Source organism: Cynoglossus semilaevis, chromosome 10 (assembly GCF_000523025.1).
Source record: "Cynoglossus semilaevis isolate Cse_v1.0 chromosome 10, Cse_v1.0, whole genome shotgun sequence".
Classification (NCBI taxonomy): Eukaryota; Metazoa; Chordata; class Actinopteri; order Pleuronectiformes; family Cynoglossidae; genus Cynoglossus; species Cynoglossus semilaevis.
In genome coordinates, this window is record NC_024316.1 from 3803815 (window position 1) to 3820538 (window position 16724).

Consider the following 16724-nt stretch of genomic DNA (forward strand, 5'->3'; position numbering starts at 1 on the left):
GCTTTTAATAAATATCAAAGATTCTAACGTTTTTTCCTTTCTTTCCATTTTCTGTCTACTTTTCTGACAATGTATGTCACTGTGATGTCATTACTGTGAATACATAATACACAGTGACTCCTGTGTATCATTACAGCCCAAGTAATAATAAACTTCAATGTCAGCAAAAAAAAAAAACAGCCAGTGGGTAGCATGCAAATAGCGAGACATGGCTTGTAATCATAACATGATTTCTTAAAGACTTCACCTGTTGTATGACATAGATGCTGTAGTGAATCTGCTGTCTCTGCAGAAATGGATGAAGATGGTAGAGCAGGGTTCTCAGGTGGGATTGGCGGTTCCGGTACGGTACCACTATTGCTGTGTGGTGCCTGGGTTCACAGTCTGGAGGCCGGTACCGCCCTCCTGGCGTCACTAAGGGATTCCTCTTTCTAATCTGATCCAGAGTCAGAGGGGAAGAAAGATGGACATACACTGGTCCAACTGGAAAAAGAGAGGCAGGAGGAAAGACAAACAGGAGATGAGGAGGAAATCCACACACTCATTAAGGTGTCAACATTCCAACTAATCCTAAAAAAAAAAAAAAAAAAAAAAAAAAAAAGGCTGCTGCACCATAGTTGGGGCAAAAATGTGTTTGCAACCCCAAAAAATGTCTGCTTAAGTTGAGGTTGAGGATGGATAGGACTTTGGGTTCCACCTTTGCCACTTAAATTAAAGTGCATCTTATAAAGACCTGAAGATCAGAAGAGAATCTGCTTTAATTTATGTTTATGCAAAATGTTGTGATTTCTTTAGGAAACAGAACTGAAACAGAACTAAATGAAAGAGAAACAGAACTAAAGAGGAAACTTTACCCCTCAGAAACGTTGTGTGGTTGTATAAAATGTCTAAACCAGGGGAACCTGTGGTGTTCGACATTTTTGCAACCACTTTTTTTTGCACAACTGATGACTGACTCTTCCAGCAACACATTGCATGACATTTTAAAAAGTAACAATCTCATGGGTAAGGAAGTAAGCATTCTTAACTGTCATTTAAGTCTCCTTACCCAGAAGTGGTGACGGAAACTGGCACTCTCTTAGTGGTAGTCCAGTGCCAGGAGGTCCAGTCCCAATGTTCCGAGGTGGAAGTGGAAGCACTCCAAAATGGTTAGTGAGGTTGGTGTAGACATCATGAGGTCTGGAATAATCAAACTCCTGCTCCGTGGGATGAACCAACACGGAAACCAAACCTTTAAACCCCCCCAGGGAAAAATAAAGGACAAAGGCAAACTGGAAACCAACCAACAAAGCTAGAGTGCATGGGTAGTCCAGAGAGCGTCCACAGTACGCCATGGCAGAGTCAAGATGTTCAGAGTCCACCAAGATAAAATATCCAGGTGACAAGAAAGCAAACAGGAGGAGCTAGAAATGCCTAGGGGACGGAGCAACCAGGAGCTTTAGGATAGAGTATACGTTGGGGTAAGGCAGAGCGGCAGGGGGTGGGGCCAGCAGGGATAGCTGCAGGATCAACTAACCATGTGTGGAAGATCCATCTGTAAGTGAAAAGAGAAGTGTTGAAAGTCAGTTAGCACCGCCATCATCACCGCTTCCCTGCAGTCCACAGGTGTGGGAAAACTGTACGTTATTCTTGACAAATATAATGTTTTGTTAATGCTAATACTACTACAGATAAGGAATCACAGAATGGTGGTAATATCAAGATACAGCAATATTTCTGATAATCTATACACGAACAAATAAAATAAAACATGAAATAACGTGATCATAAAATAAAAGAGAAATTTAGGATTAAGATAAGTGTTATCACCTTTGTCTGTGATCAATGCTCATTCACACAGGGTCTAGTCTTTATGAACATAAAACTAACATTTGTACCTATATTATCTGCTAATCCAATCATAGCAACCACAAGTTAGTAATTTTTCAGACTTCAATTAGAAGTTCAGCAGAGTTGTTTGTGATTCTGTGTAATGAATTCCTAAAGAGTTTAACCTTATCTAGTTTTCTTCCACAATTCCATGTCTTTATGTTGCCCTCAATGAACTGTCAACACGCCCTGTCCCTGAAAATATTAGGCCATAGAAGTTAAACAAATAGTTAAATTTAGACAGGAGTTAAAGAAAACTGAGATATTATATAAATAGGTAGGTTATTTCTGTTATAAATATAGGAAATATGATTATGAATGTAATGCTACCACAAAACTGCTAAAAGTTAGCAAAGAAAACTAAAAAGTAACCAGGAGCAACTAAATAATTATTCTTCAAAAGCTAATTAGTTACAAATATAGCGACATTTTCTAGATGAATCCAAAATCCGTTAAGATATCTAATTATATGTATCTAAAATTGGAATAGAAATAGCTAGCATTCAGCCAGAACGTAGCACTAACTTTGCCAAAAAATTTCAGACTTCAATTAGAAGTTCAGCAGAACTAACCAAGAGGTGTAGCATAACGGTTACATTTGATTTAACAGAAAACAATGCTAGGAAATGACAAAATAAACAAAATAAAATGAACTACTAATACAAAATAAAACCTTTTTAAGAAGAGAAGCAAGAGACAAAAAAAAGATAAGAGCTATTATAGCTAATATAAACTACAGCTCCTGTGTTAGCTTAGAAGTTTACTTTAGCAAAGCAGCTGTTTAAGCCTCAAGTCAACAAGATACAATGCACCTGGTAATCAGCGGTTAATCAGGTTCTATAGTGACCGGAACTACTCGTTCTCTACAGATTGAGCATCGTAGGAAATAGAGATTTTAAAAATGTCAAAGACTAGACTAAAGATAGTTAAAACAGGCAAAATAACTAAGCTATTTAAATCTATTGCTTTCACTTTAAATTTCTTCTCCTATTTCTTAGTTTGTAGATTTTTAATGTAATTTTGTAAAAGCAAAACAAAAAGTTTTTCAGACCAATTAGACTAAACGTAGTTTAAGTACTGTTCGTTAGCTTCTACTCCTTATCAGGCCAGTGTTAATGATTGTGCTTTCATAGTGATGCACAATGTCTGTATAAATGCGCATTTCTGCTCGATTCCAGGTTATTTATTTCCTTTATGGATGTAATTATCTGCGCAGCAACACTAGCTTTAGCAGCAGCACTAGAAGAGGTGGAGCACCGACTCACCAGCGCATCCCTGCGGACTCACTAAATTCAGCACCAGGCTCTGCTTGCTCTTACAATCCACGGGCCGCAGTCACCGAGTGAAAGGGAAATCTCCTCCTCGATTCTCCTCTTTCTCCTCTTCATAATAATCAAAAATTACAAGAATACCCTCTCCTCCGAGAGACTATTCACCAAACAGCTGTTTACACACAGCGGCATCGCCGCATCAGTCGAATGGAATCAGACTCAAACAAAACAACACAAACAGAAGATGCAGCGGCAGCCTTTGTTGCGTCTTGACGTAACACCCAACAGGGCGTTGCGTGGTGACGTAAAATCATTGCTAAGAAAGAAAAAAAGAAAAACAGGAGAAAATTGTAGCTTATCATATATGTGGTATTTTCTCATTGTCAATCAATTATATAATTAATATTACTATGTATAAAATATAGTCCATGTAATATGTGTTACATGTTGACTTATGGCATTAATAAAACCCTTGCTGGTGCTGTATATTACATTTGTACAATCCACGTAATCAACTGCCCCAAAAGTGAAGTCTATAAAACATTAAATACCACTTCCCAAGAAATAAACTCACGCAATTACTGGGGTTTATAATACATATTTATAATTGTTTTATGTTTTCTAAAGACAAAAACTGCATGCTAAGATAACATGGAAAGCATAAGTTATTCCGTATATTCATACAGAATTACAACCGGATTACAACCTTTACTCAACAAATGGGATTGTTTGAATTTTTTTTCTTTTCTTGTAGAGACAAGGTTACTCTGTCTTCCTCTTGTTTTTCTTGGCTCCAAAACCATCAAGCAGATTTCCCACTAAAGCTGAGGACACATTACAAGATTTTGGCCAGATTTTCCCCCTTGATTATATAGTTGAAGTGTGCACCAGTTGGGGACAGTTGGCGTGGCAAATTGGTACAAAAATCTGTCAGTGCATGAAAGGTAACAGCTGAAAGCAAATGGAATTATTTAGTGTAAGTTGATTTCTGAGTCCACTGTGAACAAAACAAATCAAAAAGAGAGGATGGAATACACAAGGAATAGTGAGTTATATAGTCTGTGTTTCTGTGTCAGACCGTTGTTGTGTGTAATCGCCAATTACACACAACAACAAAAACGTTAGCTGCAACTAGTCTGTTTTTAGTCATGTATTTCAAGGGTTTGTTTTTTTGTAAATATGTAAAGAGTGTAAAAGGTTATGTAGTGTGTGCTTAAATCTATTATTACAATTTAAGTAATAAAATTGACCTGAGTAAACAAGGCAAAAGATAACATTGTGATAGTGATGATCCGTGATCTGTGCCAGGCAGCAGTAAAAGACGGAACTCAGAAGGTGCAAAGAAAAAGATTGACCAGAAGAGGGAGACATATGTCAAAAAGTGAAACGAGTCGATACATACACAAATAAAATAAAATAAAATAAAATAAAATAAAATAAAATAAAATAAAATAAAATAAAATAAAATAAAATAAAATAAAATAAAATAAAATAAAATAAAATAAAATAAAATAAAATAAAATAAATTGTGCTACCATTGATAAAACCACAATAAAAACACACAAAAGGATTGATTTTCATTTACTGTGGTTTGTTTTTCAAATATGAGTTAATTGGTATGTAATGCACCTTTGAATGAGACATCTTTCTTACATTTTTAATATATCTTCCTATGGAAATGTTTTGATGAAACCATTCCTAACTTTAGTTTTATCTTGATCTTGGGTCAACAGCCTCAATTCTGTACAGATTTTGTTACAAACTTCAGGTTGAAGTTGATCTTTCTTTCCCAAAACACTTCTTACATCAATGCACTATGTGTTACCCATGAAGTTCAGTAAAATACTCTTTTCATGAAAAACCAGTTACAGTTGAGGCGAGACGTGGGGGAGGCAAGATATTCAATGTAGGCGATGACATAGAAGTAGAAAAAGTCAGACTGAGTAGGAAGTGACTCTCTGCAAGACTGGAGAAAACTGGTACAAATGTTGTTATCCAGTCAAATGAATCACTGAATGAAACCCTGTGATGTATTATTGGGTCAGGACCCAGCATTAACAAGTCAGTAATTTAGAAAAATCTAATCTTCTTTAAATGTTGGATTTGACAACAGTGGTATTGTCCGATCCCAACAACCCGTATGACCCACATTTTTTGAATTTGGTCATCTTGTGATCCGTGTCACCTTAGTTTTTTAAGATGTTTTGTAAAAGTCTACTGCAGGACTGTGAAAATCCCTTGATGACCGTATTATTTATTTTCGTCTGGACAAAGGCCACACGTGGTCTTAGTCTTCTAGACAGTGAAATTGCTACTTAGCAGTAGCGTGCCATCAAGACCAGCAAGGCCTTCTGTGCTGGCCTGAACTCATCTCTGCTCTGTTTCAGCCTCATGTGTTGCCAGGGTGGGGCCTAAGGCCTTCAGAATCAGTAGTGCAGGACCTGGGAGCCTAAATTGAATGGCAATAAGTTTAGCCAATCAGATTTTGAGTTGGCATTAAACAAAGCCTTAAAGCATCAAGATAAATTACATGTAAAAATCATGCATAAAGGCTAAAATGCTCATTTTCATCATCAAATCAATCATTTTCTATGCCATCTATTGGGAAAATGTGGGTATTGCAGGGAAAATGCAGAAGTATAATGATATAATATAAATAAATTATATAATTTGGAAAACTTTGCCCGGCCGGATTAAAAAGCTGTACGGGCTGCATCCGGCCCCCGGGACTTAGTTTGCCCATGCCTGGATTAAATGGTCGAAGAACATAAAGTCTAACAAAATGCACCTAGCGACCTGCGTGCTCAAATATTAAGCTTTCTTTGTGTTCACTGTCAAGCGGACGTTCTCAGCCTGAAGCTAATTAATGCGTTTGCCATAAATGCGATGACTTTAGCATTAGAAGGGATGGAGATGGAAAAGGACTTCTTGTTAGAGCAATTGAACTCATCTTAAGCGGAGAGAGGAGGATTTTGTGTCCGACTAATTAGAAGTTTTGGTGAGCAAATACATCTTTTATTTTTAATAATATTGTAATTTTATATTGTTGAATGTTTTTTGATGTACATTAGGTCTTAGCTGTGGCTGAATTGTGCTTTATGGGTTTGTTGCTTTAGTATTAGCATTAATATGGCTACATGAATTAGCCTGGATAGAATGACTCGTTATATTACATTTGACGTCCTTAAGATATGTTATTATTTATTCAGGCAGGACACCACTGAAGGCCTTGCTGATAAATACACAGCACCCCACCGCTACTTAGGCACTAACCAAATATTTAAGTAAAATCAAAGCATTTTCTTTCAGTAAACACATTTTATTTGGTTTGGTAGCAAAAAACAGCACCTTGGGACAAGAGTTGAAGAGTGGGCAGCCTCCTAAGGCTTGGATCAGTTCAGTTACACGACACGCACAGGAAAGACATGCACTACCTACTGTGGCAGGTGATTTAAGACAGGAGTTTAACCTTAACATCAGTGGAGCACTGCTTTAGTACATTCACATTCCGCTGACAACACCACAGTCCACAGTTGGAGAGACAACAACCCTTTATGGCAACAGCTGTTGCCTGGGGTCGAGGAAGCGTTTCGTTCTTTCTACTAATGCAATTTTTTTTTAATTTTTTTTTGTGTCATTCTATCATAAAACTGATTGAGCGAAAACAGCAAGACTTCAGGCTATCAGGTGATCAATTCTTTGGTCCCTTTAAGATCTTTGGTAGTGTTTGTGGAAAAAAAAACAGGTTAAGACTTTGTCCGAGGGAGGCTGGTACAAGCATTTTACTTCAAAATTGGTTGGTGTTACAGACAGTTTGGGGGTGAATTGTGAGTACAAAACTACCAGAGGAGAGGAGAGGTTCAAAGCAGACGGGCAGCTAACACTTCTACAAACTAGACAGCTCAATCCTCGATGACTTCGGAGGACTCGGACACCACTCTGCCGTCCCTGGTCTCGATCATTTTGATGACGACGTTCTTCTTGGACTGGGTGGTGCTGTAGCCACCGGAGCTGCCGCCGCTGAAACCGCCCGCGCTGCTGCTGTATCCGCCACTGCTGTAACCGCCGCCGCTGCTGCTGAAGCCGCTCCCATAGCCACCGCCGTAGCCACTGCTGTAGCCGCTAGAGTAGTTGCCAGAGTAGCTGCTCTTGTCCATGGGGTATCCACCACCGTAGCTTGCTGTTGACAGAAACAAACTTTGCACTGTAAAATCTGCAAAAGAAGTTTTGTAGACTTTTTGGGGGGTTTCTAGAAGACTATTTATCTTTTAGCGCTTTCGGTGAGAAGTCAAACGTCAAAAATCTCAAACCCATGATTAAACTACCAAAGTTAGAAATGACACACATAATGGAGAACTGTCACTGGACTTGATGGAGTCTATTTACATGTCACCCTCCTTGGTTAGAAGTAAAACATCATCTACAAAGCTCAAGAAATTAGAGAAACTTCTCTTACTTTCCTGGTTAGATGTCAGGTTAGCCGGACCAGTACGATGTTTTGTTTTTTGTTTTTTAAGCAAAGAAGTACAAGTATGTAGGAAAAAATATTCCTATTGAATAAAATGTAATTTCACAAAGCATCACAGACATGACGTTTGTGTATTTTTTTACTCTCAAAATTCATCAAGCGGACCGAATTAATGCCCCTAGTGGGACGATTTTGGTCTGCGGGCCATATGTTTGACAGCCCTGCTTTAGCCTGTTGGATGAGTGTCTGATGTTTTCAAGAAACTGAAGCAAGTCCAAGTGCAGACTCTTACACTTATTTGTAATGTAGGTGACTTACTGCTCTGTTGGGAGATGTTGATGGACTTGATGCCAGTTGCCAGTCTGTCTTCCTCGCCCTCCAGCAGTTTCCTGTAGGTGGCGATTTCAATGTCCAGAGCCAGCTTGACATTCATCAGGTCCTGGTACTCTCTGATCTGACGGGCCATGTCTTGTTTTGCCCTCTGCAGAGCGTCTTCCAGGTCCTTGATGCGGGCTTTGGCGTCCTTCACTGCCATTTCGCCGCGTTCTTCAGCCTCGGCAATTTGAGACTCCAGGTTTGCACGCTGGGGAACGATTTTTTTTTTATTAGGTTTGTCCTCATGAACCAATCATTTACTTTTTCAACTTGATTCATACCTGTCCCTTGACGGAATCAATCTCTGCTGTCAGCCTCTGGATCATGCGGTTCAGGTCGGCGATCTCTGTCTTGGTGGATCTCAGGTCGTCTCCGTATCTGCTAGCAGATGTCTGTATCTCCTCAAACTAAATTTTTTTTTAAAAAATTGCCAAAATCAGTTTTTTCAAACTTAAATTTCCGTATCTGCTAGCAGATGTCTGTATCTTTTCAAACTAAATTTAAAAAAAAAAATTGCCAAAATCAGTTTTTCCAACTTAAATTCTCTAGATAACAACTAATATTTATTGTAAACAAAGGTCCAAACTCAGGAGTGTTTATCCATTACCTTGGTCCTGTACCATGTCTCTGCTTCAGCGCGACTACGGTTGGCGATGTCCTCATACTGTGCCTTAACTTCAGCCACAATAGAGTCCATGTCCAGGTTACGGCTGTTGTCCATCTCCACAATAACTGATGTGTCCTTGATTTGGCTCTGGAGCTCACGCAGTTCCTGAAGGGGACAGAAGTAAAAAGAAAGAGACACAAAATGTCAAACATCACTATCTTCTATTTCAGAATCATATCGATCTACTTTTGTGGTTTTGAAAGTCTCGTGGGTAAGTCTGTAGCCTGAGGTTGCTAACTGGCTGGTTTTTGGTATCGTACCTCCTCGTAGATTGACCTGAGGAAGTTGATCTCGTCTGTCAGACTCTCCAGCTTGGCCTCCAGTTCAACCTTATTCATGTAGGCCTCATCAACATCCTGGGAGCAGAAAAGTGTTGGTTAGACTATAGTATAGTGACATTGAAAGACTTAGCCAAGACCTTCTTTAGATTACCATTTATACCTGTTTAAGAAGTATTTTGTTTTTTTTTACATTTTAGACCTTTTTAGTGTTTTTGTTTTCTTAATGCTATAACAAAATTAATATTATTGTAACAAATAATTCATGTAGCTAATTAATGCTAAGCTACTTGCTACATGTTTTGTTTTTGGTACTCGTTTTAGCTTACTTTTGTGGCTAACCAATGGGTAACTTCTGGTTTAATGTTTACTGATATATTTCACTTTAACATTACAGGTCAATAGTCATTTTTATATCTTTGTTTTTTAAAGATGTAGTTCAAACATCTGGTATGTTTTTATTTGTTTCCCTGTCTAAGTTTTAGCTAATTTAAACCAAAGTTTAGCTTGATAGATTTAGCTTCCTGATGTTTCCCGTCATGTTGTGTCTTCAAGATGCGTGAAACAGTTCAATCGTTTTGTGGTAATCTGTCAAAAACTGTTTGTTTTCAATTTTTTACAACTGTAAATGTAAATAAAATGCTGTAAGTTAATGAGTATCCTTAAGTATTACGGAATACACCGCAATCCCCAGAGAGGATTTTACCAATTGTAAAATATAACACTGTTGAGTTTTCTTCAGGTGAAGTGAAATTGAAATCATTTGGATTCTCACCTTCTTGATGAGGACAAAGTCATTCTCACATTCTGTGCGCTTGTTGATTTCATCTTCATACCTAAAAAAAAAAAGAATAAAATCATTAGTTTGGTTCCTTTAAGAACCGCCACATCTCCTCTGTCCAGGGACTATACCCTGATGCAACACTAGGAGGCACAGTTAGTCCACTTCTTAGCTCTCTTAGGTCAGTTTACGTCACACTGCCTGTATTGTTAACTCAGGTCCAAAACCTGAAACGTGTTACTGACATTTTCCCCTCAGCTCTGTCTGTAGCTGACTAACAGCTACGTGAGCGCCTATCCATTCTACAGGGGAGGACATGCACGTTCCAAATACAGACAGCTGTGTTGCTGATGTGCATTCGCATGCATTCAAGTAGGTTTTTATGTCCTCCAGTCAAATGTAACATAATCTTTGCTCAGAACATGCTTGTTCCGTGCTGTAATTCCCTGGAGTTAATGTGACGCAAGGCAGCGGACAGATGTAGGGAGGAGTACTTTAGCCCAAAAACTGTCCCGAAGCACAGATATGAAACTTGAAAACATCCCAGCAATCATTAAAAAGGCTCTTCAGTCTCCACATGGGAGAGGGACGTATTGATGCAACCCTAAAGATCCCACTGTAAGCCCTCGTTCAGACTCACTTGTTCTTGAAGTCCTCCACCAGGCCCTGCATGTTGTGCAGATCAGACTCCAGCTTCATCTTGTCGTTGCCCAGACTGTCCAGCTGTCGGCGCAGGTTGGAGATGTAGGCCTCAAACATGGCGTCGATGTTGGAGCGCGTGGTGGTCTGTCCCTGCAGCAGGTTCCACTTGGTCTCCAGCATTTTGTTCTGCTGCTCCAGGAAGCGCACCTGAAGGCAACACAGATGAGATGAGAAGGGGAGAAAAAAAAGGGACAACGTAACCGAGGCTTTAATTTGACTAACCCATAATTATCATTTTATGACTTCTCTTGTTGTTCTCATCCATATTTGGTGATTTGCAAAGTTCACGAGAATTCCGATTGCCGTCATTGTTTCGCCAAATGAAAAGCAAGGCCCGTATGACGCGCTCTGCCTGAATGCTAGTCCACGCTGGAAATATCCAGACATGGAGGAAAGGAACAAGTTAACCCCCGTGTCTCATTGCATTCCTTCCTGTTTTTGTGCTGCGAGGGAAGTCAAATATGAATGAGAGATGCACACAGAGACGCGAGGAGGGCGGTGTTGCCGGTGGAGGTTACATCCGCAGGCCAATGCGGGAGAGTAAATATTTAACAGAGCCGAGGTGTGACGGGGGTAGAGTTGGAAAAAACAAAACAGGAGTGTGGAACATGAAGGCCTTTTAGCTTAGTAGTAGAGGAGGAGGAGGAGGAGGAGGGAGATTGTGGAAGGTAGAAGAGGAACAGGTGGTTTGAAAGTTGATCTGAAACACAATGAAGTTCACCCTTAAACCACTCGCTTCATTTCCAACCGTGAACCTCTGCTTTTTTTTAAGCTAAACTGAAGTTCATCTACAACAAGAGCTTGTCATCTGTGCGTGTGTGTGTGTTCATCCACGTAGAGCGTGAGAAGGAGAGCTGTGACGCAGCCAGGAAAGGACCAGAACATGAAACTGATGCAGCTTCTAAAATATTAACTGTCCGCCGAGGCCGTTGGTGAAGACAAAGACACTTGTGTGAGTTTCTCCAAATACAAAGGCACGGCAACTTTGTGTCAGTGGAGTGGATTATGAGTTAGTGTCGTGTGCACACGCCCAGTAGAGTCTGGTTTTTTGTGTCACTGCAAAAAAGAGCGTACTGTCATGAAAGAATGACACATTGGCTGCGTTTGTGTTTTGCATGTGTGTCAATGGGGAGGGGTGTGGGCCACCAGTGCTGCAGATTCAGCCACACCCCAGCTGAGGGAGGGGCCAGTCCCAAGGTAACTGGTATCACAAGCCCCAAACTGTGTCCTGACACACCCTTCTCTCTCTCTCTGTCTTTCTTTTTTGCCAGTCTTTGTCTCTCCTTTTCTCCACGTCTGTTTTTCATCACCACAACCACTGAACGGCGGCCAGCACGTCGAGCACAGACCATGCCCTGAGGTTTAATCATTTCTGCATTCGTGCAAAGGCAGTAAATCAAGTTTCAGTGGAAATCAGCGTTTGGTGACATGTGGTAAACATATGGCCTCACTATCAAACGTTACATAACAATGTCAAACTGTTTCAAAGCTGAATCAAGCAAACTTTTGTGTGGCTGGAATAAAGAGGAAGAGCTCAAGGCAAAGGAGAAGGAGAGTTTCAGAAACCAGTTTTCCTGACTTTGAATGAATACATGCCGGGTCTTGTGGACTTTTGAACTCTTCTGCTTCTTACCTTATCAATGAAGGAGGCGAAGCGGTTGTTGAGGCTCTTCATCTGCTCCTTCTCCTGGGTGCGAACCACTTGGATGGCGGGGTCAATGGCCAGGTTCAGGGGGGCCAGCAGGCTCTTGTTCACAGTCACAGCAGTGATGGGTGCCTGGGCGCCCATGCCACCACCGTAGCCTCCCCCCATGCTAGAGCCCATTCCTAATCCCATTCCCATTCCCATTCCCATACCTGCACCGCCGCCCATGCCGGAGCTCAAACTGTAGGCAGAGGAGCTGGTGATTCCAGCTCCTGCACCTCCGAACCCTCTGTTGCCTCCTCCGTAGGCGCTCTTGACACTGTAACTTCTGCGGGACATACTGCCTGGTCCAGTGTAGGATAAACTGCTGAAGTTCCTGGGTGCAGAGGAGGACCTCACGCTGTAAGAGCTGGTCTTGTAGGAGGACATTCTGTTCACCTGGTGGTAACTTTTCTCTTCGGAATGAAACAAGCCTGGAAAGATCAAACCGAACTACTCGGTTGGCAAGGCAGGCAGGTAGAGGGGGAGAGACCAGAGTGGGTAGAACAGAGGCGAAACTTCACAGGAGTTTTAAAGCCTGTTGATGTTGGGAGGAGCATGCACTGCACTGCCATTGGCTGCAGCAGCTGGGAGAGAAGGAGGCCGGCCTTGTAACCTTACACTTGTATGACACATCCTCCAGTCACTCAAAACCCTCACCTGGACTTTCTACAGGCTTCTTCATGCTGCGCTGGAGAAAACCTTATCTTCACAGTGGGTTGTGAAGCAGAGCAGCTAAACTCTGCTCTTTATCTCTTCTCTCCATCTGACCCCCATTCCTTTTCTTGTCTTTATTCAAACGTGCAGCAGGCTGACTCAGCGAGTCAATTCTAAATATCTCATCAAAATTCCTGCAGACTGCTCTGTGTGTTTGGGAGCTGAACGGCCTCTAATTCTGGCCCTGCATATAAACACTGTGGGAGACATTTCGCATGAACCCGCCTCATGGTTATGGTGCACTGGTTCCTTTTTGCATTTTATTATTCTGGTTCTCCAGGATTTCTGTTAAAGTTCACGTTGATGCAAAGCTGAGTAATAAGTGAGACCTGTGTGGGTTTTTCTGGCTGGTTTTTAGTTCCTTAAAATCCATACGACAACTGTGTCAGTCAGCCTGTTGGTGGTGCACTCGGTGATACTAGTGTGATATAAGCCGGGGTCACTGACCTGAAGATAAAGTCTCCTCAAACACGTACCATCAAGATGGTATTTTAAGCCCTCGCTGTGTGTGCGAATAGTGCTTAAGCGAATGGACGGTGGAGTAATTAATTTCTAGTTCAGTCTGTTTTGAGCCAAGGCACACTAGGAAAAACACCACAGAACAAAAATCTCACCTATAATAATCTTCCAGTTTACGTTTACTCACAATTTACTTACATTTCGGCCTGTTTAGTCGAATACAACGGTGATACACTGGCAGGAATTGAAGAAAGACACTCACAAAGATCTTCTTCAACAGCTCTGATTCTCTTTTTTTTTTTACTTTTTACAGTCTTCTGCTGCCACCTAGCTGAAGAATATTTCATTGTTCTGCCTGTCACGCATTGACGTGACATGAAAAATTATTTTGCAATAAATCAATAATACTTTTCTAACCAATTAGCAAAGGAAAAATATTGTTAACAATAAATGATCAACTGTGCAGTACAGCAGATTTGCCATGCGAAACTTCGAAATATTTTTTTGTGCACTTCTGGTTTGGCAGAGAGAATACTTACACATGAGGGGACCATGCAAACGCCACAAAGAAATGTTTTCTGCCTAACTCGGGGACCAGCGCTAATTACCAGTGGAACTTAAATTACAAGGACTGGGGAGGCTGTGTTTGTCAGATGTTTACAGTTTGACAAAAAGGCAGAATGGGAATGAACTTCCAGTTCTGTGTGTTGGCCTAAAGCAGTGGCCCCGGTTTCGGACGGATTCTAGAAAAGTCTACTTCTGCCCACTGTGATGCACATCTCTGAACTGCAAAAAAATGATACACTTCCTCTTACTTTCATTCTAAACACACATTAGTCTGAAAAAAAACTTTGATATGATTAAAAACAGTATTCAACACTTCAGCTGCGGTTTAGTGGAACGCATGGTTTTCTACAAACTGGAGGGTTTGGGGTTCGTTTCCAGACTTTTGAGTATATATAGGTTTAAATTATTAGTTTAAAGTTTAAAATTTTAAAACCCTAAGAAATGAGGAATAAAATGTAGAGATTTTTGCAGCACAGTAATTCCATGGTTGGTCATACCTTTGTTTGTGTTGGTTTTATTTCTTGATTATTTACTGTAAATATAATGTCTGGTAATTATAGTCAGAGTAGTTGAGATTTGACTTCATAAGCGTCCATTTTGAAAAAAAAAATTCTTGGAATTTTAGGGCCCTTAGTCTGACCCCCCTCACTAATAGCTAATAGCTAATTGTTGCCTTTGCTTCACCAGATGTGTCAGTTATGATGCAAAAGAAGTTATCCTGAGTGCTGGGATACAGGAATGTCAACAGGTGAGGAGTTCTAAACACACCTTTTTTCTGACCTACCCCTACATGTGGTTCTATTGCTTGGCCCAGATGGAACTTGTAGACCAGCCCAAATGGACCCATTATTTTTAGCTTTTTTTTTTTAAACAACATAAGGCTACATCTTTAATCCAGAATATAGGATTTATACATTTATTGTTGGATGGAACAGTTATGCCCCAGGACTGAGGGTGGGTCCTGACAATTTGGAGGAGTGTCTGTGGTTTCTGATGAACTCCCCTGGCTGCTGCTGCTGCTGCGGCTGCTGCTGCTGCAGCTCTACGTATAACACACACCACATGTCCTGGTCTCCAACTCATATCTGCAGAGCAGGTGAACGTCAACACAATGTGCTTTTCATTACAGTTCACCGGGAGGCATATTTTCCTGAAGATGACACTACAAATTATAATAATAATTAAAAAAAACTGAACAGGAATGTAAGAGTTTATTAACCTCCGGAGCAATGATAAAGTGTTGGCCCTCAGCCAAACCAAATATACAATTCTTACTACAGAAAATAATGACATTAAAATGATGTAGTGGCACAGGAATATATCGCAGATATGTTTCTCATGAATAACGTCACACCCTGTCCTCATATGGATACAAGCAAAAGACATTTTCATAATCGTATCGGGTTTAACTATGACAAAAATATCAGTGAGTAATGGTGTATTTTTATTTTGATGTATTTCTATCAATTTCTATTCCTCAGTTCTTGTCTCTTCTGTATTGTAGCTGGAAATATATATTGAATCTAGTGTCATCAGAACTGATCTAGTCTAGTGCAATCCAATCAAATGAAGGCCGAAGGTAGAGAAAGTAGAGGCTACTCTTATCTAATTTAGTCTAATCTGATCTAATTTGGTGTAATCTAATCTGATCCAATCTAATCTAATCTTATCTAATCTAATCTAATCTAATCTAATCTAATCGAATCTAATGCTGATGCTGTCTTTTTAGGTTAAATCTGTCTTGTCCTTGTGGTCATCCTAGTCGCTGACCTTTACTCCAAACCAATCCCTGCCCTTCATCCCGATCCTCCCTTCCTTCATTTCCTCCTGCACTCCTTCACCATTGTGACTCATGATTGCTGGCATCTACCACTTGTCCTCCTCCTCTCCTCCCCTTCTTTCCCCTCAGTTCATTGCAAACCTTCTCCTCGTTTTTTCCCCACCGGTGCCTTATTTTGGCCCCACTTTACTATGGAAACAGGCAGGAAAAAAACAACACTGCCATCTTCTTTTCTGGGGCCAGTGTGAGCCCAGACGCCAGCTCGGGGCCAAGAGCGGAGCATTTCTCCTCTGCTCTGCTCTGGCAGCTGTGAACCCAGTAGAACTCAGTAGAGAGACAGACCTGACTCTGTGCTAACACTGGTGTGATGTTGTAAATCTAATGTTTGAGGGCGGAGGTTTGAAAATCTGCTGCATCATGAGAATTGCGAGTCAGGAGTGTTTAGTTGTGAAATCCACATGACAAACTATCACCAGATTTTTTATTTATCATTTTTAGATTAGGAACAGGCAGAAATTTGGTTTTGATGCATCAGGACGTTCATCTAATCTGACTATAAATTAATTTAACATTTTTTAAGAGATTCAGAATCACCGTAGATTGGAGGATTACTAATTCATGAAATCATTAATTAAAGTCAGATCAATTGATGTAGGCTGAGGAATGTGAAAATGAACTGTTCAGAATATACAGTTTGATTTATTAGCAACACACTGTACATCTAGACTAGGTGTATCAAATATACAGCTCGCGGGCCAAAAACGGCCCACTAGGGCGTTCATTCCGGCCCGTTTGATCAACACTTGATGTTCATGTTGTTTTGTAAAATGATATTTCATTAAATATGGAAATTAAATATACTTATATACTTAAATATACAATGGCCCACACTCAACCGTTGCTTTGTTTGTTTGTTTGTTACAACTTGTCAACTGCTCCTTAATGCTAACTTCTCAGTGGGATTTAAAATCAAGATGTTTCAAACAAATACCATCAAGGATTGTAGAGTAAAAAAAAAAAAAAAGGCCAGTTTGCAGCAGTTCTTCTAGTGGCCACCGTGCAGCTTGTCGCGGTTGTCGTGTCCGTCGTAAATCGTTCAACTGAAA

The 16724-nt window shown here is 40.4% G+C and overlaps 2 protein-coding genes across 3 annotated transcripts in view; both read right to left on the reverse strand.

Annotated features, from left to right (window-relative positions):
* b4galt3 (UDP-Gal:betaGlcNAc beta 1,4- galactosyltransferase, polypeptide 3) overlaps positions 1 to 3440 on the reverse strand; it is a 13020-nt gene extending 9580 nt beyond the window's left edge. Inside the window, exons 1-3 of one of the 2 annotated variants that reach the window (XM_008318230.3) lie at positions 3135 to 3440; positions 1049 to 1534; positions 248 to 483 (exon numbers count right to left, since the gene is read on the reverse strand). In XM_008318230.3, the coding sequence (XP_008316452.1) occupies positions 248 to 483; positions 1049 to 1334 (522 nt within the window). In that variant the 5' untranslated portion in view covers positions 1335 to 1534; positions 3135 to 3440. Of the gene's footprint in view, positions 1 to 247; positions 484 to 1048; positions 1535 to 1809; positions 2204 to 3134 lie in introns of those variants that run through there. The other variant, XM_025059518.1, reaches the window with a different exon arrangement.
* Positions 3441 to 6438: 2998 nt separating this feature from the next.
* LOC103384642 (intermediate filament protein ON3-like) lies at positions 6439 to 12606 on the reverse strand. The gene is made up of 8 exons (XM_008318228.3): positions 12045 to 12606; positions 10350 to 10558; positions 9704 to 9764; positions 8911 to 9006; positions 8591 to 8755; positions 8265 to 8390; positions 7927 to 8191; positions 6439 to 7320 (listed from the first exon to the last, which is right to left on the reverse strand). Exons 1-8 carry the CDS (start codon positions 12483 to 12485, stop codon positions 7043 to 7045), a joined length of 1641 nt encoding a protein of 546 aa, XP_008316450.1. The 5' UTR covers positions 12486 to 12606; the 3' UTR covers positions 6439 to 7042.
* Between the last annotated feature and the right edge of the window lie 4118 nt (positions 12607 to 16724).